Source organism: Mustela putorius, unplaced genomic scaffold (assembly GCF_011764305.1).
Source record: "Mustela putorius furo isolate JIRA1106 unplaced genomic scaffold, ASM1176430v1.1 tig00537227_pilon_pilon_pilon, whole genome shotgun sequence".
Classification (NCBI taxonomy): Eukaryota; Metazoa; Chordata; class Mammalia; order Carnivora; family Mustelidae; genus Mustela; species Mustela putorius.
Window position 1 is genome coordinate 37,601,682 of NW_025422368.1, and position 26,303 is coordinate 37,627,984.

A 26,303-nucleotide genomic window follows, 5' to 3' on the forward strand; every position below is an offset into this window, starting at 1 on the left:
AAAGATATTTTTGTCATTGTTGAAAAAATAAGTGTTTAAGGATGAGTAGGAAAAATGTTAGTGTAAATTATTTGGTGAAAAGTATCAAGGATCTACTTGAATCAATGCTGTTAGTTTTAATTGCTTTTCATGAGAATCATCATCGTCAGCACCCTCTAAATGTATTCTTTCAGGCCCCAACTGTTGCAATTTCTGATATTTGATCTTCCCTCTCCTTTCTCCTATGTGTTTCACTTACGTCTTCCTTCAAGTTTTTTTTTTTTTTTTTACTGCCTTATCTCCTGTAACATTTTCTAATACAACAGTCCAATGCAAATTACCAAATAATTTTTTATTCACTACTTTTTACAAGGCCTGATGCAAAAGAAAGGTCTCTTTGGGTTTGTTTTATTTAGAACGATCTGATAAACAATACATAGTTTGAGACATATAATAAATCAACAATATGTGCTTCTTAATCCACCCCTCCTGGGTCTGCATGTTCCCACCCAAGCATCTTCTCCATGTCTTTTTATTTGGTATGCTTGATTTAGCTAAGCTAATAACCAAAACATGGGAAAGTATTGATTAAATAATACAATTATATTTTACTGATTCAAGAAGGATTTTTGGACATTATCTAAAACAGTCTTTTCATTTCCTTCTCAGCTTGGGAAATTTAGGTAAAAATTATTACCTGCTTTCCTGGAGTCACATGTAACATCACATGTAGTTAGCAATAATTCTAAAAGTCCTGACTTCCAGTTAAATGTGTAATTTGTTCATGACCATGGTCTACAAAATGTTAAATTGAGTTCATACACTGTAAGAGGAAAGATCATTGAATTGACAATAGGAGAACACTTTAAAAAAAATCCAGCGTAGTTAACATACACTGTCCCATTAGTTTCGGGTGACAGTGCTGCTATACTTGCACACATTACTCAGTGCTCATTGGCTAATCTTAATCCCTCTTAATCCCCTTTAAACTCTTAATCCCCTTTACCTATCACCCCACCTCCCCTCTGGTAACCGTTTGTTTATTCTCTGTAGTTAAGAATCTCTTTTCTGGTTTGTCTCTTTTTTCCTCTGATCATTGTTTTTTCCCTTAAATTCCACATATGAATGAAATCATATGGTATTTGTCTTTTTCTGTCTGTCTTATTTCACATAGAATTATACTCTTTAGCCCTACCATATCATTGTAACTGGCAAGATCTATTCTTTTTTAATGGCTGAATAATACATATATATATAGATATATCTATATCTATATCTATATCTATATATATATTTTCATCTATCAATGGGTACAGTGGCTGCACTGATTGCATTCCCACCAATAGGACAAGAAGTTTCCTTTTTCTCCACATCCTTGTCAACACTTGCTATTTCTTGATTTTTGGATTTTAGCCATTCTGGCAGGTGTGAGATGATAGCTCACTATGGTTTTGATGTGCATCTCCCTGATGATGAGAGTGATTGTGCATCTTTTCATGTGTCTGTTGGCCATCTGAATGTCTTCCTTGGGGAAATGTCTGTTCATGTCTTCTGCTCATTGCCCAGGGTCCAGAAAAGTATGTGGGGGTAGGAGACTGGGAGTTGGCCTGGTTTATGCCAGTCTCCTGGGTGAGGAGACTGAGGCAAGCATAACTAGAAAGAGCAGGTCTTCTGAAGCAGTGTGTGTGGAGTGGGGTGTTGGGGGTTAGGGGTGTGTGTGTTAGCAAATTAGGCACCACACTGGTTTCTGCAGTTGATTGCTGTTTATGATGAGGGGCAGGGAAGGGTACTGGCACCTGACAGCTCCTTTGTTCCTGGAGAAGTTCAACAGGAGAACACTTTTGAAGCTCATACTATCATTAAGACACTATGTGACTTTAAAACAACCACTTCATCTAACTGGGCTTCAATCTCCTTTTTTGTAAAAAGGAAAATGTAGAATCCATAGAGAGTCTCAAAAAGTCTCTGTGCTGACATTTCATGGATATGATGCTTTAAACTATGCCCTCGGAGAAAGGAAGAAGCTGGTTCTATGATGTCCTCTTTTCAGAAGTTAAACCTCATCTAAGTGACACTATGAGTGTCTGGTATGTAAGAGACTGGATAATATGTATTCCTTTGCCTGATTATTGCTCTGCAGAGCCTGAAGGAATCTCTAGGTGTGTTTGGATGGTCTGCCTTTTTGACACTGTACTTACACAGGAATTACAAAAAAATGAACAAAAGGGATCTGAGAAGGACAACCCTTCAGTAATTGTTCAGACAGAGACCGCCCAAATAGAAAACACATGCTGTTTCCTCCCTGCCTGACCAACTTGGCCTTCAGAGTACAATTTCCCAGGAGAGGGGTTGGGCCTGTCCAAGCAGGAACTGGAGTCAGAGGCTTACCCCACTACTCACAGGGAGAGAAGAACATTAGGAATGACTTTCAGCGCCGTAGCTCCTGCACTATCTCCCAGTAGCTACGCAGCTTCGGGGCAATCAAACTGCAGCTCAGCCTCACCCCTGCAGGAGTCCAGATGCAGGCCAAGTACAGCAGCACGAGGGACATGCTGGACTTTGATAGGGACACCATCATGAGTGTGCCATCTCGAGCCTCCTCTACGACCCAGCAGCCAGAGGCTGGGCACACAGGTACTTGGTCTCCAGCTGTCCAAACTGGTCACTCTTGAGCAGTATGTGAGATGAACTATGTCTCTGAGGAATGTGCAAAGTGAGGGAAAGAGAAAGTGTTTTCGTGACTTACACTTCTGTGTGATAACTGTGGATTTTCCATAACTTGTGTGCCATGTATACGAACATTGAAAAAATTAAACTCTAGTAGATGCACAGATGTTTGTTTTTTTACAACTTTGTTGTTGGCACAGTGGTTTGCAGTCAAGGGTATGTTGTTTTTAACAAGTTAGTATAGTGTACAAAAGTGAGATTGTATGTAGAATTCAAGCAGTGTCTCTTCCTGGCTTCCTGTGAAGGCCAGATCCAATGCTGTTTTGTTTGCCAACTGTGATTTGATCTGGAAACTTGGATTTATGAAGACTATCATTTTGCTAGTTTTGAGCTCAGGCTTTAGAGGGAGGTTTCCAAGCAGGCATATCAACCCTGGTGTTCTGTTGTCATAATTCTGCATCTTGAAGTTGTGAGGCCTTTCGAGAGTCATAATGGGTTTTATCATCTGTGAAATGACGGGGGATTAAAGTAAATGTCTTCTAAGGTCCTTTAGCTCTCAAATTCTGTGATTTGCTGATTAAATAGTGGACTCAGATGAAATTATATCCTGTCTCATTCCCTTTTATTATTTTTCAGTCCATGGAAGAGAGAATTCCCATACATAGAGAAGGATCTTATTTCCTGGGCAACTCAGTATACACACACACACACACACACACACACACACACACATGCACACACACACACATATGTATAAAACAGAACTTATTAACCTTATACTCCAACCATCTTATAAGAGAGGTGCTTTATATATACAAGTGCTTAAAATAATTTCAGGCACATAATACTATATACATGTTTACTGTCAGAAACATTTTATAAATGAAGAAACTGAGAACCCAGAATACTTAAGTTATTTGTCCAATATCACAGTTTTTTTTTTAAGATTTTATTTGTTTATTTGTCAGAGAGAGAGAGAGCACAAATAGGGGGAATAGCAGGCAGAGGAAGAAGCAGGATACCCACTGAGCAGGCAGACTGATGCGGGTCTTGATCCCAGGACCCTGGGATCATGACCTGTGCTGAAGGCAGATGCTTAACCCACTGAGCCACCCAGGCATCCCCAATATCACAGTTTGTAAGCAGCACACCTGCTATTAAATCCTAGTCCTGTTTGTGTTCTACTGTGAGGTCTTTCCACTAGAACTCAAGTCACATTTCTGCCTTACTTTGGCTGAGTTGCCCAAGGAAAAAGATCCTTCTCTATTTATGTGAATTCTCTCTTGTAGGTACTAAAAAAAAAATATTTTTATTACTATGTTAGAAGGTGAATTATTGGAAATTAAAGTATAAGTTGGAAGCTAAATGTAACAAATTATTTTATAATTCAATTCAAACACTTCTCTTATAAGGCGGTTGGGGTATAAGGTTGATAAGTTATGTAAAGACCTTGGCATATTGCAGACATACCAGAAATGTGCCTTTTCTTTCAATATAAAATTCCTTGAGAATTTCCAAGTGTTCTCTTTAACAGAACATAATTTTTGTGTCAGTTGACAGCAGAGTGGTTTTCACTCAATGACTGTATTTTAGTATGTCCTTTCTCTTTTGACAGTCAGATTTCCTTTACCTCTATAAATCTGGGCACATACATTTTCACTCTTCTCTTCCACTTCTTCTTTATCACATAGTTTTTAGGTTTTCTTCCTTTTCCCCTTTCTATTCCCTTTCTGTTCACTGAGTGATTATCACCTGAGACCTCCTGATGTGACATTTTTTCTTTTCTTTTTACTAAACCCTCTTCTAAGCTGTAAGAAGATACTGGGGACTTGCATCCTCCTTGATGAGAAGCAAATGACAACATTGGGATGTCAGTTTCTGTGGCCACCGGATGTGTGTAATAAGATACATTATATTTTCCTCCAACAAATCCTGTGAAGAATCAGCTCTTGGGGCTGTGGTTTTAAGTGGCTTGTGTATAACTTCATTTTTCACCTTTGACTAGAGCCAGGAGCTCTCACAAGGATTGGTGATCAGCATAATCAGGAACAGAGTGTACAAATAAGTTCTACTGAACTCAAGGGTAAGAGGTAGGTGGGGCAGGATGAAACACTTAGCGAAACATCTGGCAATCTTTCCATTGAAGTGGAAACTGAAACAGTAGGAATAGAGGTTACAAAGTGTCTTAAAGGCAAACTTCTGTAAACAGTTATCTTACCCTACACATATGATACCTTGTTTTCGTCTTGTGATAATGCAAATATGTAGAGGAATGTCCCTACAGAAGTTTAGTTATGTCTTAAAAAAATTATTTGATATAATATTTCTTTTAAAATAACAGAGCAGGGGCACCTGGGTGGCTCAGTTGGTTGGACGACTGCCTTCGGCTCAGGTCATGATCCTGGAGTCCCAGGATCGAGTCCCACATCAGGCTCCCAGCTCCATGGGAAGTCTGCTTCTCCCTCTGACCTTCTCCTCACTCATGTTCTCTCTCACTGTCTCTCTTTCAAATAAATAAATAAAATCTTTAAAAAAAAAATAAAATAACAGAGCAAAAATTGTTCCAAGAATATTTTGGCAATGCAGAAGATTTAAATTCAACATAATATTGTGGCATCATTATGAATGGAAAGTTAATTTTTTTTCTTTAGAATTAATAAAGATAAATTATGTATACTCATTTATTTTCTTGATTTTCATTTTTCAATATAAAAGTTATGTTCATCCTTAAAAATGCTAAACAATTAGGAAGATAAAAAGGAAAAGTGAAAGACATCGTCCGTCTTTCCAAAGAAAGTTCACATTCAGGTCATGCTCAGGTTCACGTTATGCCCAGTATATTGCAAAGTACTACAGGAATAATGCCAAATATGGTATGATCCCTGTTTATAAGGAAACTTAAAAGTCTAATACAACTCTTGTTTATGCAATAAGTATGATAAGGTGCCACAATGGAGGTATATACATGATACAATGAAGAGCCTGGTCACTTCTTTTTTTTTTTTTTTTAAAGATTTTATTTATTAATTTGACAGAGAGAAATCACAAGTAGACAGAGAGGCAGCCAGAGAGAGAGAGAGGGAAGCAGGCTCCCTGCTGAGCAGAGAGCCTGATGCAGGACTCGATCCCAGGACCCTGAGATCATGACCTGAGCCGAAGGCAGCGGCTTAACCCACTGAGCCACCCAGGCACTCCAAGCCTGGTCACTTCTATTTGGTAGGGGTAGAGGAGATTGGGAAAGGTTTGAAGGAGGAAATGGCCATGGAGTTGAGTTGACTTGAAGAGGTTCCACATTATATGAAAGCAAAAATGGGAGGGTTTAAAGGCCTGGGCTGCTATAGTCAGACCTATCCATGAAAAAAAAGCTTTGGAGGTCTTAAGTAACTTTGTGTTTTTGGAGAACAATAAGCAATACAAGCAGTATGGAAAGTTATAAAGGGTCTATTATATTATACTCAGGAATTTTGATTCTAAGTCTCTAAAATAAGCTCACGGAAGGATTTAAACAGGGAGTAACATAATGAGTTTTGTGTTCTCAGAAGACCATCTTGGCTGCAATGAGGAAGATGATTTGAAGGAGTAGGAAACTTGATGAGCTAATAGGGTTATTTTGCACTAGTCTAAGCAGGAGATTAGAGGAACCTGAACTGAAGTAGCAGGAGAATGAGGAGGAGGAATCAGAAGCTGAGGAGGTAGAGTTTAAAGACTTGATGACTGGTTCTAAGTGGGAAGACAAGGAAAGAAAGAGCATAGGTCCCGTCGGATGTTATGTAAATGGTGCTGCTGATAACTAAGATAGAAGCTACAGGAGGAATGGGAATGATGTTGAATCCAATTTAAGTTCGAGATGGCTGGGAGGGAAAGAACATGCAGTTGGAGTTGCCCAAAGACCCTTGTATACGCTGCATGGAGGAAATAAGGATTCTGAGCTCCATTTGTATGTGAGAATTGTCAACATTTCGGTGGGAACTAAACTTTCTGAGGATGAGCTATATCACTGAGGATGAGAAAGGAAAATGAAAAGACGAAAAGCCCAAAGGAATAGAGTACCAAGGAGAGACTCTTGGGCAATATACCAAGTGAGGGGAGGATGACTGAGAGATTTCAATAAAAGTACGAGAAATGAATGATAGACAGCAGTGAAGTGGAGAGAGAGAGACATTAAGGAAGCCACAAAACAATACCCTCCTGCAAGACAGCAAAGTCAATGGTAATAAATAGTAAATTTAAAAAATAATAAGCAATAAATACTGCAGAAAGTTCAAGTAAATGGAAGGTTAAAAACAATTTGTTGTTTCAGCAGTAAGGAGAAAAATAGATTATTGGTAATTTTTAATAGCAGGGGTTTAAAAGGACCATAATTAAACAGGAAAATAAATACTTTGTCACGTTCCTTTTTTAAAATTTTCTCTCTTTTCGAGAAGCCAGCTATAAAGAGAAAAGATAAAGTGTGAGATCTGAGGTATAATGAGTTTGCATGAATGCATCTTAAATTTATTTTTTTTTAAGATGTGAGATTCTAACTCAATTGTAGCTTTAAAAGAAGTGCAGCAAAAGCAAATCACAGTTCTAATATACCAGGGAGAGAGAATAAAATCACTGATGAACTAGAATTCTTACATAAGATTAAATATAAATTTATCAAAAGAATATGATAACTTATTTGGGTTTAAGAAAAAAATAAAAACACTTTGGTGTTAAATTCAAGTTCTACTTTCCCCCTACTGATATTAATTACAATAGTCTCAAATTTTTCTAGTTTTTTAGCTTCATTTCCTCAATGAAGCATAAATCTTCATTGAAGTGTCAAAGCATAAATTGATTCACATTATATGTAATTGATTCCACAAATCTTTAGTGCACACCTACTTAATATCAAGTGGTATGGTAGGCATAGGAGACCCCCCCTTTTTTTTTCCTGTTGAAGTATATTTGAGGAAAAATGCTACATTAGTTTCAGGTGTGCAGTAAAGTGGTTTGACAAGTTCATGCATTACATTTTGCACAAGAGGAGCTACCATCTACCACCATACAGCACTATTACAATACCATCCATTACATTTCTTATGCTGTTCCTTCTTTCCCTTGACTTACTCATTCCGTAGCTGGAAGTCTGTACTTCCCACTCCCCTTCACTCATTTTGTCCATCCTCCAACCTGCCTCCTCTTTGCAACCATCCATTTGTTTTCTGTATTTATGGGGAGACCCTATTTTTAGGTGCTTGAAGAAGTGGAAGGAACAATTTGAATCAATTATAAGGAAACGTTATGTAGTACTATTGGATATATGTAGGAGACCGCAGAAGTCAATAGGGATGAATAAGTTACTGATTGCATTTACTCATGTGGGTTTTTTTTTTTTTTTAAGATTTTATTTATTTATTTGACAGAGTGAAATCACAAGTAGGCAGAGAGGCAGGCAGAGAGAGAGGAGGAAGCAGGCTCCCTGCCGAGCAGAGAGTCCGATTCAGGACTCAATCCCAGCACCCTGAGATCTTGAACTGAGCCAAAGGCAAAGGCTTTAACACACTGAGCCACCCAGGCACCCCTCATGTGGGTATTTTTGAATGAGATGACATTTGCTCTGTCTGTAAGGCAGAATCCAAGTTTTCCAGGTAGAGCAAGATGGAAACTAGTTGTGAGGACTACATGTGCAGAGATTATGAATTTTTGAATTTTTTGATTTCTGGCTGGAATTTAGAACAGGATATGATCATTTGGGAATCATCAGCAAATGATTCAAACACAGTGGCAAGGTAGATTATTGGGTAGAGGAATGGTTAGTCCTCAAAGGGAGGGTATATGAGGGGGCATGTGGGCAGATGAGGCAAAAAAGTAGGATGAGAGTCTACTACGCAGGGTCTTATATAGCATGCTAAGAAACTTTTTTTTTTTTTCCTTAAGGAAGAGATTAAATTTATATTTGAGAAAGTTCTCCTTGGGGGTAGAGTGGAGAATGTATACTTTAAGGTGGCAATTCCTGAGATATTTCATAATAAAGTGAAAAGTAGTAAGCAGTAGAGTCTTTCTACAATTTCATAAGGAACTGCCATATAAGCACAAAGATTAATGTGGGATTTTTTGGGAGAATAAGAACATGATTTAAAATATTTAAATCTGGAGGGAGAGTATTAGTACTTCTGGCTCCATCACTTACCAGCTGTGCAGACCAAAGCAAATTAGGCAATTCTTAAGTACTAAAAATCCAAATAAGGGTTAAGAATTGTTCCATCTTAAAAAATTGACTCATCATTTGGATGAGTCAAATGAAACCCTACAGCATACATGATATACTCAGGAGTTGTTCTCAGAAGCTGTGTGTCTGTGAATAAGATAACTCACCTCCCTAGGACTCAATTACCTACCTATAAAATGGGGTCCATAATAGTATCTATTCATAGGCTGTTATATGATATGAACTAATGCATTCAAAGCCTTTATCTTAGTAACTCCAGGAGTGTTAGCAATTGTTATTAATAGTGATGCTATTTTTAAATTATATTTCATAAGTGAAACTCCTTAATTGGGATATAAAATTGACTCAGCTAAATTTTAGTATATATACCAATATCTATCTATCTATCTATCTATCTATCTATATATTTGGCTTTCTAATTGCCATGAGTTGAAAACTTGATGATAATCTGGAAATAGTTTATACATTTTTGGATGTATATTCCTTTGAAATTATAGGAAGACCAAGACCCATTTACTTTTAGCAAGAATGAAAATATCAAATATTTGAAATAGACTCATAAGATAAGGAAAATATGCATTTTCACAAACACTGAAAAATACCTTGACCATTCTCCCATGATGAGATCTATTATGTGCTGTATGTGCTTAAGGAAACAAGAAGTTGCTAAAAAGACATTTACAATTTTAAAAATATATCCAAAAGTCAGATATCCAATGAGCAATATCTCATGATTAAAATATATTAAAAGTAATTTCTGAAATATTATGCACTTTGTCACCAGTGTATTCCCCATTTGTCTGTGAGTTCTGGTCAAGAGGAAATATACAATGTGTGGGGTTAAGCACGGCAATTTAATCCTGGTTCCGCCCCTGGTTTGCAATGTAGTTTTGCACAAATTATTTAAAGACCCTCTGTTTTTCCTGGGGCACCTGGATGGCTCAGATCATGATCCTGGGGTCCTAGTCCTAGGATCAAGTCCCCCAGCAGGCTCTCTGATCAGCAGGGAGTCTGCATCTCTCTCTCCCTCTGGCCCTCCCCCCTGTTTGTAGGCTCTCTCGTTCACTCTCAAATAAAGAAAATATTAAAAAAAATAAAGCCTCTGTGTCTTTCCCAGCTTTTATTATGCTTTCTATTTCAGAGTCATGCTAATAGATTACATCTGGCAATACATGTTTCATTTCTCCTAAGCTCTGGGAATGGAGGTGTATAAAATGTCCCCTTTCTGATGCTTGTGGAAGAGTAACTGGTCAAGTATGAAAGCTCTTCATCTACCAAAGTTTCTTATACTTACAAAGGAATTTGTGTTCAAAACTTGACCTTAGCACTGTAGCCTTTTATAGTATAGTTATAGTAAAAGGATACAGGAAAGGGTTGTTTTTTTTCTATATATATCTTATTATTCTTAAGGATGTTTATATCATTCCTTGCCCTGTCCACACCTTTTTCTAAACATGCCTCAGGAGACAGAATAGGGGGTTCTCTTCCAAAAAATAAACCACAATAAAGCCAAGCCAAACTGAAGCACCTCTCAGCCAGCTTATTTTTCTTCTTTTAAGGTGGGTGTGGTCCCTAGAGAGAGACCTCATTCTGATCAAGGCACTTGGGATAAAATTTAGGGATATTAAACCTAAAGTTAGAAAAATAGAGAGAAAAATGGCATAAAAAAAGTTTCACTTTTTTTTTTCTTTTGTTTCGGGTATAGAATTTAGTGATTCATCACTTCCACATACCATCCAGTGCTCATCACAAGAGCCCTCCTTAATCCTCATCACGCCCTTAGCCTATCCCTCCACTCTACTCCCCTCCAACAATCCTCAATTTCTTCTCCATAGTTTAAAAAAAAAAAAAAAAAATGAAGGAGCGCCTGGGTGGCTCAGGTCATGATCCCAGAGCCCTGGATGAAGTGTGGCATGAGACTCCCTGCTCAGGGGGAAGCCTGCTTCTCCCTCTCTCCCTGCCCCTGCCTATGTTCCCTCTCTCTCTGTCAAATAAATAAATAAAATCTTAAAAATAAAAATGAAACTTTCAGCACCATGGTTTTTCCATCAGGGAAGCCAGGTTCCTAGGAAATTGCCATATGCACTATAGAAACTCCCTGGGGTTGTGTTTTTCTCGGTCCTGAGATAAAACAAAGAGATTGTGAATATTGAGAAAGAGAGGCAAGAAGAAAAAAAAAAAGGAAGGAGGAGGAAGGGAGAGAAAGAAAGAGAGAGATAAGAATCAGGAGTAGAAACATTTCCAAATGACTGGGGAGAGATGACTCATTGGAAGAGAATTTTTTCAAACTTTGTTCCTTAGCAGAAGATACCTTATACTTTCATCTTCTGTCTTAGAGACAACCTTAGGAAGGATGATCTGTTTACACAGATGTAACTATTATTAAATAATATTCTAATTCCTTAAGTCCATGCCCTCATTCTACAGTAAGGATTTAAGATTATTCTTTTTGATCCTTTGGGCAGAAGATCAGCACTTCTGGTGCCCGAGTATTATACAAGGAATAATAGGTTCTTTTTTTTTTTTTTTTTTTTTTTTTTAAAGATTTTATTTATTTACTTGAGAGAGAGACAGTGAGAGAGAGTATGAACGAGGAGAAGGTCAGAGAGAGAAGCAGACTCCCTGTGGAGCTGGGAGCCCGATGCGGGACTCGATCCCGGGACTCCAGGATCATGACCTGAGCCAAAGGCAGTCGTCCAACCAACTGAGCCACCCAGGCGTCCCAAGGAATAATAGGTTCTTAAGGAATCATTTGGTTGATTTCCACAGTTGTTCTTTTCCTTTACCGTCTTATTAAATAGTAAGATAATTTTGGCCAGGGAAATATCAACTATAAGAAGGAACAACATTTAAAAAATAGTTTATGCCTGGGGCGCCTGGTTGGTTCAGTTAGTTAAGTGACAGATTCTTGGTGTCAGTTCGGGTCATGCTCTCAGGGTCTTGATCGAGCCCCGTGTCCAGCTCTGCTCAGCACAGAGTCTGCTCGAGATTCTCTCTTTCCCTCTCCCTCTGCCCTTCCTGCTCATGGTTGCTCTCTCTCTCTCTCAAATGAATGAATGAATGAATGAATGAATAAATAAATAAATAAATAAAATACTTCTAAAAATAGTTTATGCCTTTCAGATGTGTACTAATAGAAATAGGTTTGAGCAGGGATAGACAGGCATATAACAGATATTTATATATAAATGACTCACTCATTCATTCAGTGTTAATTGGGCTTCTTCCATCTGATGTTCTAGGTGCTAAAATTGTTGTTCTTCTAGTGAATAAACAGACTATAATAACCCTTTCCAAAAGGAGCTTACTTTCTACAGCTATAAACCAAAAGAAATGAGTAAGGTATATCATATTCTTGATGGTAATAAGATGTATGGAGAAAGATAAAGCCATCACCGGTATTTCTGAAATCTGAAACTATCTACCTACTTAAGCTTCTTGAGCTACACAGAACTTTCAAGAGACTTAGGGTTTGGAAAGGATGTTTAGCTTAAACTGTATTCTGCCCTCTGATCTTGTTCTTTTATGTTCTGGTGACTTGAGATACTCTTAAGGTCAATGCATTGAGAAGCCAACAATTTCCAGGAAAATTTAGACCAATCTACTTAGGCAAGCTAATTGAAGGAAATAAGAAAGAAAACAAATCTCTCCAATATCTGTTCATGTTTCAGAATCTCACACAAGTCTGAATAGAGACCAGTATGGCTAGAAGATGAATTTAGCTGAGTCCAAATTTTGTTGTCAGACATAATGCTGAAAAGTCAACAGAGTTTTAAAAAAATCAGTGAAGTGTAACTTTAGATAATCCTCTGTGCCTCTATTAAAAAATTACATAGTTAAAGTCATATTAAGTTTTTACAGTTTCATTCTTTATTCATTTACTCATTCAAGTACGTATTTAGCCCTTATGTGGCGGGTACTACTTTCAGTACTGGAAATACACTAGTGAACAAGATAGACCAAGATTACTGTTTTCAGGGGCACCTGTGTGGCTCAGTTGTTAAGTGTCTGCCTTTGGCTCAGGTCATGATCCCAAGGTCTTGGGATCTAGCCCCGCATCAGGCTCCTTGCTTCTCCCTCTCCCACTTTCACTGGTTGTGTTCCCTCTCTCATTATGTCTCTCTCTGTCAAATAAATAAATAAAACCTTAAAAAAAATTACTATTTTCATGGAATGTACCTTCCACAAGAGGGAGGATATAGAGGAAAACAAACACATGAAAACCATGAAAATATTAATAATTTCATTTTTAAGAAACATATGTAATGGGGTTATGTATTAAAATGAACTCATGGAGCTCTTCCAAGGATGCACTTTTTAAAAAATTTTTATTTTTTTTAAGGATGCACATTTAAACGGAAAGCTGAGTAGCAGTGGAAAAAAAACCTACCAACAACTTGCTGAAGCTTAATTAACAGTGAGGAGAGGCAGCCCTAACTCCAAAGGTACTAGAACTGGGACAGCTTGTTTGTTTCAAGGACAAACAGAGGCCATTGTATGTAGAACACTTGAATGAAGGGAGAGTAGTTCAGGAAAGGATGGAAGAAATAGATGGGGTCCAGAAGAAAAAGACTCTTGTAGAATTTTAAGTGCAAAAAAGTTATTGGAAGTTTTTAAGTTGGGAACTAACATAATCAAATTTCAATTTTGTTAAAAAGAGAAATCTGAATCTTCATGAGGAGTGATTCAGATTTTATTCTAACTGTAATTCAATCCACTGAAAAAAAAATTTTTTTAAGATTTTTATTTATTAATTTGACAGAGACCACAAGTAGGCAGAGAGACAGGCGGGGGTGGGGGTGGGGGTGGAGGGGGGGAGCAGAGAGCCCGATTCGGGGCTCGATCCCAGGACCCTGGGATCATGACCCGAGCCAAAAGCAGAGGCTTTAACCCACTAAGCCACCCAGGCACCCCTCCACTGAAAATTTTTAACAGACATGATTATTAAGGGAAAATAAGATTCACTTTTTAAAATATATCAATCTCAGTGTCTGCTCCATGATTTTTCCTTATCTTTCTACTAGACTGTAAATTCCAAAGGATAGTAATCACATTTTCCATTTCTATCTTTCCCACTTATCATTCCCCATTTGAAAATAATGTGTAACACAAATCTCTATACCTAGACTACATTTTGTAGAGGACTTTGTTAAAAAGGAAATGAATTTGTATGTCTTTAAATTCAAGTCCTAATGAAGTGAAACACAGGTCTTAGAGACTGATCGAAGTTTTATTGGGGTTGTGGCTATCCCTTTGTTTCATTTTAATCTCAATGCTAGATGCTACATGTACCTAAGAGGTTGGGGGATGGGAGGGTCTTCCTTGTGTGATATCACAGGTCTTTTAGAATAATGGCTAACTTCACTAGATAATGGATTCACTGTTGACTCAGTAGAACTGTAATTAACAGCAGGCAAACTGGTGGGGGCATAGCATTTATTATTTAACTGCTCAAAATTGAGTTAGCTTAGATCCGTCCTCAATAAACTGATGATCATGTCTCTTTATAATACATTTTTGCAGAGATAGAAATCCAATGAACTAAAAGAGAGACTTTCAATAAAGAAATTCCAAAAAGGAAAGAGTAAAATGATCATTTCTCATTACCGATATGCAATTTTCTTTTCAGTGGAAGCACAGATGAAACTCAGTGGCAAGGTGTTTTGTAAAAGTAACAACAAATTAATTTCATCTCTTCTCTGATGATGTGAAAAATTGTTCCCTGTTCAGGCATTCTCATGTCTTTCATAACTCGAATTTTGACAAAAAGAAGGTTATGCACACAACCTTATAAAGATAAGGGCAATGCATAACTTGACTCCGTGCTAAGTAGAACTGAGGGTGTCAGGGTTATGGAAATGGGTGGGACTGGTGAGGGAACACTCCTGTGGAAGGGAGGCTTGGCACTGAGCCTTCTGACAGCGGTTCAGAGGACAGAGGGAGTGTTATTCAGCCTCTGCTTACTGTTGCTCTTCTCCAGAACCAGCTCTTCTGACTTGCTGGTGGAATGAATCCAAGACAAAGACAAATCGAAATCCTGCCTTTTCCTCTCTGTTCCCTGCAGGGCGCCGGCCTCCCTCTTCAGTTTGGCGTCCAGTGGCCCTGACCCTGCTGACTTTGTGTTTGGTGCTGCTGATTGGCCTGTTAGCCCTGGGGCTTGTGTGTAAGTCTGCGCTCTGACTGGGGGAGGACGGTGGTTCTAAGGTTTGTCTAGGATGAGAAATACTTGTTATGGATTTTTTTTTTTTTACTTTAATTCTGGAGCCTGTGGATAATTCAATGCACCTTATTCTACTTTTTTTTAAAGATTTTATTTATTTATTTGAGAGAGAGAGAGAGAGACACGGAGAGAGGGAACACAAGCAGGGGGAGTGGAAGAGGGAGAAGCAGACTCTCCACTGAGCAAGGAGCCTGATGAGGGATGGCATCCCAAGACCCTGGGATCAGGACCTGAGCCGAAGGCAGATACTTAGTGACTGAGCCACCCAGGCACCCCTCAATGTACCTTTTTCTAAAGCAGTGAATGCAGCATTAAAATATAGCAATCACTGGATAGCTAGACTTTTACATTCTGTTTGAGATAAGCAGGTTTTATCTGTTTGCCTACATGCCAATATTTAAAATCAGCAATTTTTTTTTTTTTTTGAGTGGGGCAGGGGAGGTCTCTGGATGGGGAGGAACAGAGGGAGTGGGAGAGAGAAAATCTTAAGCAGGCACCAGGATGAGGGCAGAGTTGCACCAGGGTCTTGACCCTGAGATCATGACCTGAGGCGAGATCAAGAGTCAGATGCTCAACCGACTGAGCCTCAAAAATCAACAATTTTTAATGAATGTATGATTTAGCTCTACTTCATTCTACTAAACAGTACAGGCTGTGGTTTTTGCTCTTAGTACACATGGCTCAGCAGCTAACACAGAGAGGAGATTTTACTTAGAGCTACTCCTCTCCTTCTATAAGGAGAGCAGAATAGGTCCTTAATTTCTACAGTATTTCTCAAAAAATTCAGGAAACTATAGAATCATTTTGCAAAATCTTGTGAAAACTGAAAAAGGAAAAATGCATATGAAAAAATCTTTTATTTTCAAACATTGAAGACAAGCTCAAAAAGTAAAAAAAATTAAAAGAGAGAGAGAGAGAAAGTGGGTGAACTTGCTTCATGAGATTGAGACCCTACAGTAATGTTTCCTGATCAGCTGAAGAAGAAGGTGGCTTAAGGTAAAAGGTTACATTGAAGAGCAGGTCAAACATTTGGTTTTTCTAAGAAATGTTTGAACTTTCCTTCATTATCGTAGCTTTTTAAAATTAAAAAAAATATATATTTCTTAGTGTTTCTTTCATGGCCCCCCAATTATTCCTTCATTTTGATATAATCTGTTTCACAACCACCATTCTTTTTAGGGATGTAAAGCAACTCTCATGATTCATGAAGGATTTCTCTACTTAGATTTAGAAATCTGGAGTTTATACCTAAGTGTTGAAATTTTCTAGCCAAGTGATACTAAGGAAGTTGCTTGTCCTCACTGATCCTGGTTGGAAGCTATAAGATAATAGAAATGATGATATGACTATTTTATGAATGAATGAGATAACTATATGTGGTACATTGTCAATACTCAATATAATAATCAATAGATAAATGGATTTGTGGTTTTAGGTTGAGCAGTGGCTTAAGAGTATATACATACTATTTATTGAGCAATAGATATGGTTAAGGAATTGAGTCCTGAAGTTAGAAACTGTTACTATGATTCTACATTTTCAGATAAAAAGATGGATTCAGAGATGTTAATTTGTCCGAGACGATGCAGTTTATCATGTGCTACAGTTCAACTTGAACACAGGCAATATGAAATCTCAGAGCATGAGATCTAAACAATACGACATTTTGTCTTCCCCACACGAAAAAGTAGAAATAGAAATGAAAAAATGGCCTGTCCAGTCTGACTTGGTAACTTGGGTTAGTTTTTCAGTTCTACCAGCTTTCCAATACCCAACAAGACAGCATTTCTCACAAGGAAGAACGATTGGGGAATCTCTCCCGACAGCTGCAGTCTCTCCAAACCAGGAACAGGAAGCTTGCGGAAATCCTGCAGCGTGTGGCTGAAAAACTGTGTCGTGAGCTCTATAACAAAAGTGGAGGTGAGTAGGGATCGCTAAGCAACCTCTGCCATTTGGCTCCCTCAGGCTAGTTGTCGTTATACAGCTGACCTTCCTATCCGAGTGCCTGGGAGTCACGTGTCGCATAGTTAATTTTCTGGTAAGCTTCATGAAGAATTTAGGCACCTGGGTCATCCCCCACCATTGGGATCGTGTAGTTTGGATATGTCTGTGTTGTAATACATAAAGGGATTCTTCAAGCTCAGACATTTTAAACAATAGAAGCAATTAATGTCCAATAACCAAAATAACACTGCAAATATATAACACAGGGTTATTCCTCAGTTTACCTCAGCACCTAAAGACCTACCAGTAGTCTACATTTCATAATGTGTTTATACATTTTTCTCCTTAAGAATTTAACAAGCTCATAAAATTTCTCACATTTCAAGAATCATATGGGGATCAGTTTAAAAATGTTGAGGGGCGGAATCAAATTACAGTTATTTAAATCCACTGCGCCTTGTCTGGGTACCATAAATCGGCATTTCAGTAATAATGACAATGCCAGTGGAGATGAACCATGCTTTTATAATCATGTCTGGACAAGACAGGAAGCATCACTTCATTCTTGTACCTTTCCCTCCCATCTTTTTTGGGGTTTTGTAGCTTCTAACTCTTCAAGTTAGCCTTCCCTTTTCTTCCACTCATCTTGCATGTATAGGAAACAATATACATTCTAAGTCACGACTTTTTATTTTTCTTTTGGGGACTTTAAATTAGGATGAAGTCTTCCTCTTCCACTTCCCACACTAACCAGAAGGCCAGATTGCGTGGTTACCCAGTAAAATAACACCCACAAGCACATTACCACTTCTCTAAGTGATTCTTCCCCACATGATTAATGATCTCATCGGTCACGGGTTTTTTTTTCTTTTCTTTTTCTTTTCTTTTTTAACTTTAGTGAGGATGGACACACGGAATTGAATGTATTTAAAATGTACAACGTGATGATTTGACATACAAACACATTATACAATGATTATCAAGTTCAAGATAATTAATATATCTACCACTTTGCATAGTTTTGTTTTCTCTTCTTATGTTTCTGACAACCCTCTGTGTGTTTGTTGGGGGCCATGTCATCAAAAGATAATCCAAGTTTCTCTGAAACCAGTGGTCTCGGGAATTTACATCTAGCTGCATAAAGACAAAAAGAAAACTTTGTATACAAATAAACTATATTTTGTTTTAATATAAAATCTATATGCAAATGTATTCATGATATTCCTGTTCCCATGAAAATATTCATAAAGCTTTGGTTTGATGTTAGTTCTCAGTGTTATTTTGCTGCTCTCCATTTCTTTCCCATTATCCAAACATCCATCTACTCTGCCACACAAGCTAAGATTTACTGAGCACATACTGTTGCATATGATGCAAAACATATACAGATTTCTGCCCTCCTAGACCTCTGATTCTATTACAGTGATGGTAAAAATCAATTTAAAAAGGTAAAATAAGATGATCAACTCGTCCCATGGGATTTGCTCAAATCTTCTCCAGTTTTAGTATTAAAAGTCCTACAATTTGGGAAAGCCTAGGTTTCAGGCATGCAAGAATGGTTGGCCAAACTAAATATAATATATAAGAAGGTAATCAATCCTATGGAAAATGAAGTAGATAAAGTACGAGGCATCAAGATTCCGGGATGGTGGGTTGCTAATTACATAGGGATACCATAAATTCCTAATTAAGATAAGGGTATAGGAGCAAAGATTTGAAGAGTTAGGGGGGTTAGCTATGTAAGCATATGGAGAAAGAATAAGCCAGGTAGAGAAAACAAGAAGTGCCCTGAAGTGTGAATGGAGGTGCATATTCAGGGAATAATATGGCGTCTGTGTGCCTGGAGCAGAGGGAGGGAGGGGAGGACTAACAGATGTGGTAGTGATTATATATTGCATTAGGTGACATTACCAGGGATTTGGCTTCTATTTTGAGCAAAGCAAGGATTCATTACAGGATCTTGAGCAGAAGAAATAATAGATCTGACATGAGCATTTTAAGGCTCACACTGCAAATATGTTGAAAATACACTGGAAGGAGGAAGAGTGAAAACAGAGAAATCACCTAAGAGATGGCTTTTGTAAGTAACCCAGGAGAGAGCTGATGGTGCCTCAAACTAGGATATAATCAGAGGAGATGAATGCATGATGGAATAAAAGGGGACATGAGAGAAATAAAGGAGTCAAGGATGGTTCCAGAGTTTTGGGGCAAAGCAATTAGGAGAGATGTGATCAAATGAAATGGGGAAGAATTCTGTTGTTATGAGTGGGGAAGTTTAGGGAGCAGGAGTGCTATTTGGGGCGTGTTTAAGTAGAGATCTGAATAAGTAGTTTGGTATAAGGTCTGGGCCAGAAATATGAACTGACATACAAAGGCATCTCCTCAATTATTTATTTATTTTAAACTGTTTTACCTTAAGGAAGATTTTCAATATACAGAAAAAATGAAAACAATAACGTAATTTCCAAGTGCATGTTGACCATTTTAACATGTTAACATTTTGACACCGGATTGTTCTTAAAATAAAGACGTTTTTATGGAATGATTGAGTTCCCATCCCACCATCAGGGAGCTGATTACAAGTGACAACTCTCAAGGGCTCAAGTATCCTCATCAAAGTTAAAACCATGGCTCTCAGGGACTAGTTCTTATACTTATGACCTCTACCTCGGTAGTCCATCTCACCCTTGACTTCTACACTTACTTTGCTGACTTTGGTGACCACCTTAATTTCTGACAATGGAGATTTATCATTCTAAATCATACTTTGCTTAGTATTTGTGTCTTTTTCTTCTATAATTTTATTTACTTGTGTTTAGAATAAGAAAAAAGTCCATATCTTATTGGTATATGTTGAATTACAGAAATCCTTTTATAATTATATAAGAGGATTTTGAAGAAGAAAACTATGGAAGCTTCAGTTCTTTCTTAAATATAAGCTGTAATGAGTTTTGGAACATATGAGAAGTTCTTTATGAAACTGAATATCCTCTGTGGATTGAATTATATAGGGCAAGAATCAAGGAAGTTCTAATCATTCATTGCTAGATTCCAAATTCCATGAAAGCAGGTAGTGTCTGTTTTAATTTTTACCATACACTCAGTATTAATTATAGTTTCTGGCATATGGAGAGTATTTTATAAGCATTTGTCATTACCATTCCTGGGCAATTAAATATCGAAAAGAAAGTATTCTAAATATTAAGAATACTTGAGTCATCAAATACTATATAATTCCAGGATAGGAACGACAGCAGACCTGGATAGAAAATAGTATTAAAATTGGTTTCTTTCCAAGAGCACAGATGCAGCCCTTGTCCAGAAGAATGGAAGTGGCATGGAGACAAATGCTACCGATTCTATAGAGAGAGCAAGAATTGGCAAGGCTGTGAATATTTCTGCATTGCTGAGAATGCAACCATGCTGAAAATAAACACACAGGAAGTACTGGTAAGATCCTGGTCAGTGCTTGAATTATTCTCAAAACGAGGTCCTTAAAAGAGCTATACAAGAGTATTAAGGAGTCAGTGTCCCCAGACTTTCGCCCTTACTGCAATCTCTTACTCCTATGGTTTTGAGTGATTCCTTGAGTATATAAAAACTGTTCTGCTCTCCACAAATAAAATAAAAACAAAACAAAAACCCATAAGAGGAAGCTCTTCAAAATCCCCACAAGTCAGGAATCAAATAAAAAATTCTTTAATTTCTTACCTTTTTTGTTTGGGGCAAGAAGGGAGCGATATCGAAGCCATGTTAGAAAGATGAAAATAGCATTTCTGTTCTTCTGTTATAAAAGGACAAAGCTTTTAATTGAAAAACATTTAATTAAATCATTATATAACCTGCAGATAAATATCTTGTCTTCCAGAAATTTATAACCTAAAATAGACTAGTTGAGGCAAATATGAAAGTAAAATTACAAATAACATGTATTAAGTATATGCAACTAAGACAAACTGTAAAATCATGTAATTTTTCCCACCCTTTTAAAAAATATTTATTACTGCCTTTGTATTTAATCCCTTAGGCATTGTGACCACTTTTTATTTATCATTGTTTTAGCAGAAGTCTTGGCACAGAGTAATTTATCAACAAAGGATTATTTAATTGAAATAAATGCTTAGCTCACTATGCAAATTCTTGTCATCCTTCTAGTTACATCTTAATTCCTACCCACTTTTCTGAAATCTGTGGTGAACGTAACTCTGAAATGTCTCTCTACTAAAATAACATTTTTTTATCCTTTCTCAGCAGCTCAATTTAGGCAGAAAAGGAGGTAATTTATTTGACTGAGACAATGTGTCCTACTGTAAGCCCACCTAATTTTTCTTATTTTCTTCTTTTCCTCCACCTCTAGCACAAACCAAGGACACAGGTTTATTATAATTGAGTTGTACTATATATAATGGTAGGAAATATTGTAAAAGTTATATAGTGCTTTTGTCTCATGCACTTCAAAGATTTATATACATTTAAGTCATTTTCATATGACTTATTTTTAGAACTTTTAATTTGAGGTGTCTACCATAAATTGGAAGTATTTTCAACTGCACTTCCTTTAATATGCCTAAGAGATGACTATTGCTTAGTGATAGTTTCATATCTACTTCCAAAGATCTTTTATTGAACCAAACTATGGTTCAATAATTATCTGGAGGGTTGAGGACATAAAACAAGGTATGTATCCTTAAAGAACTCATAGTATAGTGAAGAGTCAGTTGTGTCTCACTTTCTTTTTCTTTTTTTTAAAGATTTTACTTATTTATTTGACAGAGAGATCACATGTAGGCAGAGAGGCAGGCAGAGAGAGAGAGAGGGAGAAGCACGCTCCCTACCGAGCAGAGAGCCTGATGCGGGACTCGATCCCAATGACCCTGAGATCATGACCTGAGGCAAAGGCAGCGGCTTAACCCACTGAGCTATCCAGGCGCCCTGTGTCTCACTCTTGATTTCAGCTCAGGTCAGATCTCAGGGTCATGAGATCAAGCCCCAAGTTGGGCTCCCTGCTCAGCATAGAGTCTGCTTGTCCCTCTTCCCCACCTCAAATAGATAAATAAATTATAAAATCTTTAAAATTTTTCAAAAAAATTTCAATATAAATATTAGAGAAGGAATTATATATATGTGTGTATATAAATACTAAACAAAAATATAAATACACATATATATATGAAAAATTTCTTTCTCCTCTTCCTTGTCTGAGGCATAGGTCATCCCTCCAAATTTTCTCTTACCTCTTTTTGCATTAAAGTATATTCATTGTTCTCTTCTTCCTGGTCAGTCCCTTTGCAGGTATTTATAAAGATTACTTTATCCATTTTTACACTTTTCTTCCCATATTCTTCCATTTCAAAGTCAACCCACATCTCTTTGTAAATCCGCCCCCCTATCTTTTTTTATATAAGTCTTAGCGTTTACCCTGTGACTTGAAAATAATAGGTCATTTATAAATCTTCGTTGATGTGATTCTTGGTTTTAGAAGATATTTATATTTATTTAGAACATAATCTTGGTTTTAGTATATATTCAGACTTAGTAAGACAAGATAAATTCTTCAGCTTGAACAAACTGACCTGAGAATGGACACTTTTTCCCTCAAGTATACTATCACCTACGTGGGGCAGGACTCATGTCCTGTTTTCCTATTAAAAGTGCTTGCTGGCCCTATGTATCTCTCTATCTACACAGCATAACATCTCTAAAGCTAAAGATCTTCTTGTGTGCCTTCACAGGAGTTTGCCATGCCTCAGAGCTACTCTGAGTTTTTCTACTCTTATTGGACAGGGCTATCTCGCAACGGCAGTGGCAAAGTCTGGCTGTGGACTGATGGAGCCCTTTACTTCCCTGAACTGTAAGACTTCAGAACATTTTGTGGGAAAAGAATTTAGTAGAGAACTTAGCTTGAGTGACCCAGTTCAGCAACTTGCTTCAATAAGCATAAATCAAACCTCCACTTTGTATTGGATACTATGTTTGTAGGAGGATGTACAGGGATGTATAGCAATAAAGCATAGTGCTTGCTTTTGACTGACTTATAAACCAGTAAAGGAGACATACAAAATGTTAGTAAAATAGTAAGGACAGTTCTCTGTCTGGATGCTTTCAGAGTTTTCATTTCAGCCTCTGATATATCTGGAGCATTATTAAGTATTTGGGATTCGCTGAGTGGGGGAGAGAGAGAGACAGAGACACAGAGAGAGAGAGAAAAGAAGGAAGAGGAAGAAGAAGAGGAAGAGGGGAAGAGAGATTTTATGTATGAATAAGCTGAAACCCAGGTTAAGATGGTAACTTGGCTAAGACCACACAACCTCACAACTTATCAATACCTAGAGATAATATAAGACCTCAGAATTCTTGGCTTTCTGTGCAGTGTAATAGGGAGCACATTTTTAAAAGTACAGTTTCTGAGGAGCACCTGGATGGTCCAGTCAGTTAAGCATCTGACTCTTGGTTTTGGCTCAGGTTATGATCTAATGGTCCTGTACTCAGTATGGAGTCTCCTTGTCCTTCTCCCTCCATTCCTTCCCCCACTTATGCTCTCTCTCTTTCTCTCTCAAATAAATGAATAAAATTTTTAAAAATACAGTCTTGAGAATAGATTTACTGAGGCTATAAGGAGCAAAATTGTCCAAAAATTGGTTTTACTTATGTGAGTATTAGATGAGATTGTGCATGATATCTTTTGAAATAAGTCAATATAATATCTGTTGTAAAATATATTACAATTTGAAGCCATGTTTGAACAGACATCTTTCTTCTCCCTATATATATATTATATGGGATTTAGTCTCCCAAGAAATAAGACATAATCAATGTAATCATTTTTATTTTATAGTTAATTAAATGGAGTCACTGAGAAAGTAGCTGATTTTTCAGATGATGGCAAAATATAACAAATTTGGATTATAGTATGTATCTTAGTTTTAGTTACAAACAGTTTTTTTTTGTTTTAGATGAACTGTTGCTTCTAGGAACAAGTATGACAATTGAGGGGCTGAAAAGAAAGAGCTTGGTGACTCCATCTCTCCAGTAAATTCATTCTGTGTATCTATTCTATAATTTTATCACATTAGGAGTACTCTCTATGTACTTTCAGGGTATTTAATATTTCATTTTAGAAGTAAATTATGATTCAGTGAAACTTTTTTTTTTCTTTAAGGTTTGAGATTACAATAGATTTTACCAGCCTAAGAAGCAGAGACTGTGTGACCATCCTCAATGGAAAGGCTTTCTCGAAGGACTGCAAAGAGTTGAGGCGATGTGCATGTGAAAGAAAGGCGGCCATGGTGAAGCCCGAGAGCTTCCATTAGCTTCCCTGAGCCATGGACTCTCCCACCATAATTGCAACGTCAAGTTCCCTTCAAGGAGACTGAAGATCAGAACAGAAGTCAGTCTGTTTATGTGCAACTCTAAGAGTTTGGTTTCAGTTCCTATTTTCTCCCATGTGGTCCATATTTATACAATTCAACAAAAAGGTTGAGTCAAGCAAAGTCAATGCAAAGGATATTTGAGATCTTGGAACATGGAAAAAAAATAGGAAAGGCAATTTTTCTGACTGGTGCAAGAAGGATTTTCATGATCCCCAGCATTTCTCAGCTTGGGTTCATGCATGTATTTAGTCACAAAGAAATCCCATGTGCCAACAACCAGTCCCAGAACCTTGCAAAATTGTAATTCACCTTCTTGACTTTCTAGTGTTTTATAACACTTTCTAGTGTTCTTCCTTCTCAATATCTAGTATCATCTTCCTGTTTCCATGTCTTCCTTCATATTTGGAGAAGGAAAAAACTTATTGAAGTAGGGGAAATAAATGTGCATAACATTGTTTGCCCCAAATGTCAAATAGTCTGTAAGAAATTAACAATCATTTTCTATACCATGCTCCTAAATACATAATTAATTCTTTCTGTTTGCCTCACACCATACTTTTCCCTTCCAGTCTCTCAATAAAGCCCCTATCTGCCATGTCGATGACCTGCTTCCTACTGGGATAATTCTCTTTATTAGAATCTTAACTTCTTCCAAACTTACCTCCCCATATCCGTTGAAGAATCCAACAGCTGGGGCACCTAGGTGGCTCAGTCAGTTAGGCGTCGATTCTTGATTTCAGTTTCAGGTCATGACCTGAGGCTTCTGGAATCAAACCCTGTATCAGGCTCTTTGCTGAGTGGAACTTGCTTAAGATTTCTTCTCTCCCTCTCCCTCTTTCTCTGTCCCTCCCCACTCATGACATCTTGCTCAAAATAAAGAAAAAGAAAATGTACTCCAATGATTTTGTCCTTTCCCTAGGAAATTCTTCCAGGAAATAAATATCCTCAGCTCAGTTCCATATCCAAATTACTGTCCCTGATGTTTCCTTCAGAGATATTGAAGACCAGAGCAAAAGTCAGTCTCTTTATGTGGGTCTATAATAGTTTGGTTTCAGCTCCTATTTTTTTTTTTCCATTTGATCCGTGTTTATGCCTTTCAGGTACTGGATATTTAATAATAATAAATGTAAGTAATGTGAAATGTGTGTGATTGGAGAATAGATTTGTGATTTGGGGACAATTTCAGCGTGGAGATGCTTTTCAAAAATGATAGCAATCTGTGTTTTGGTTGTTTGTGCCTTACAGAGAATTTGTAGGGATTCTACAACAGTACTGATTACTTGAGGAAGATAAAATCTTTGAGAAAGACTTGCTATCTTCAAGAAGATGATTTTAACAGTTTCCTGAGATGAAATCCTTTGAGGCTAGTTTGCCATCAACACATAGCTAAAGATGAGTTAATAAAATCTCAGTAGGGTGAATTATCCAATAAGGTCATGGAAAATGGAAGAGAGACTGTGACATCTGCACACATCATTGGTTTGTTGTGTTGTGCCCCTTTGCTCAGGATGCCAATATGCACAATCTTAATAGGGGTTACTGCCAATAACACCATCGCATCCAGTGACTTTGTTGATTTATAGATAGATGAGTTTTAGGGGTTTAATGCTAGTGAGGATCATCTAGTATAAATCTTTATTTTTCAGCAATGAAAACTAGGGTGCTTCGGTTTTATTTTCAGTAAACACCTATCATACGGTGAAATGACATTAAGTTAGCAAACATATGATAAGAACATTTCTGTATTCATTTTCATAAGACTGTGTTACTTAGCAATCACTACTTGCACATTTCTTCCTTATGGATTTTCTTTTTGAGTTTCTGTTGATTATGAAATTTCTTCAGTGCTGAACAGATTTTGTGTTGATTCATTGTGTCATGCAGAAAAACTGTCTTTGTGGTTATAAAATAAGATTTTTAAATCTCA

At 37.3% G+C, this 26,303-nt stretch overlaps 1 protein-coding gene across 1 annotated transcript; it reads left to right on the plus strand.

The window, feature by feature from the left end:
* Positions 1-1,452: 1,452 nt before the first annotated feature.
* Positions 1,453-26,303, plus strand: CLEC1A (C-type lectin domain family 1 member A). Its single transcript, XM_004779732.3, has 6 exons — positions 1,453-2,613; positions 14,907-15,005; positions 16,806-16,982; positions 20,305-20,456; positions 22,739-22,857; positions 24,166-26,303. The coding sequence occupies exons 1-6, from the start codon at positions 2,499-2,501 to the stop codon at positions 24,314-24,316; spliced, it is 813 nt and encodes a 270-aa protein (XP_004779789.1). The 5' UTR covers positions 1,453-2,498; the 3' UTR covers positions 24,317-26,303.

Bases quoted from the DNA above. Each gene is read 5' to 3' on its own strand.
- CLEC1A (XM_004779732.3), top strand. From the start codon at position 2,499: ATGCAGGCCAAGTACAGCAGCACGAGGGACATGCTGGACTTTGATAGG. The intron at 15,006-16,805 runs GTAAGTCTGCGC...AACTTGGGTTAG, and splicing joins GTTAGCCCTGGGGCTTGTGT to TTTTTCAGTTCTACCAGCTT. The intron at 22,858-24,165 runs GTAAGACTTCAG...TTTTTCTTTAAG, and splicing joins GCCCTTTACTTCCCTGAACT to GTTTGAGATTACAATAGATT.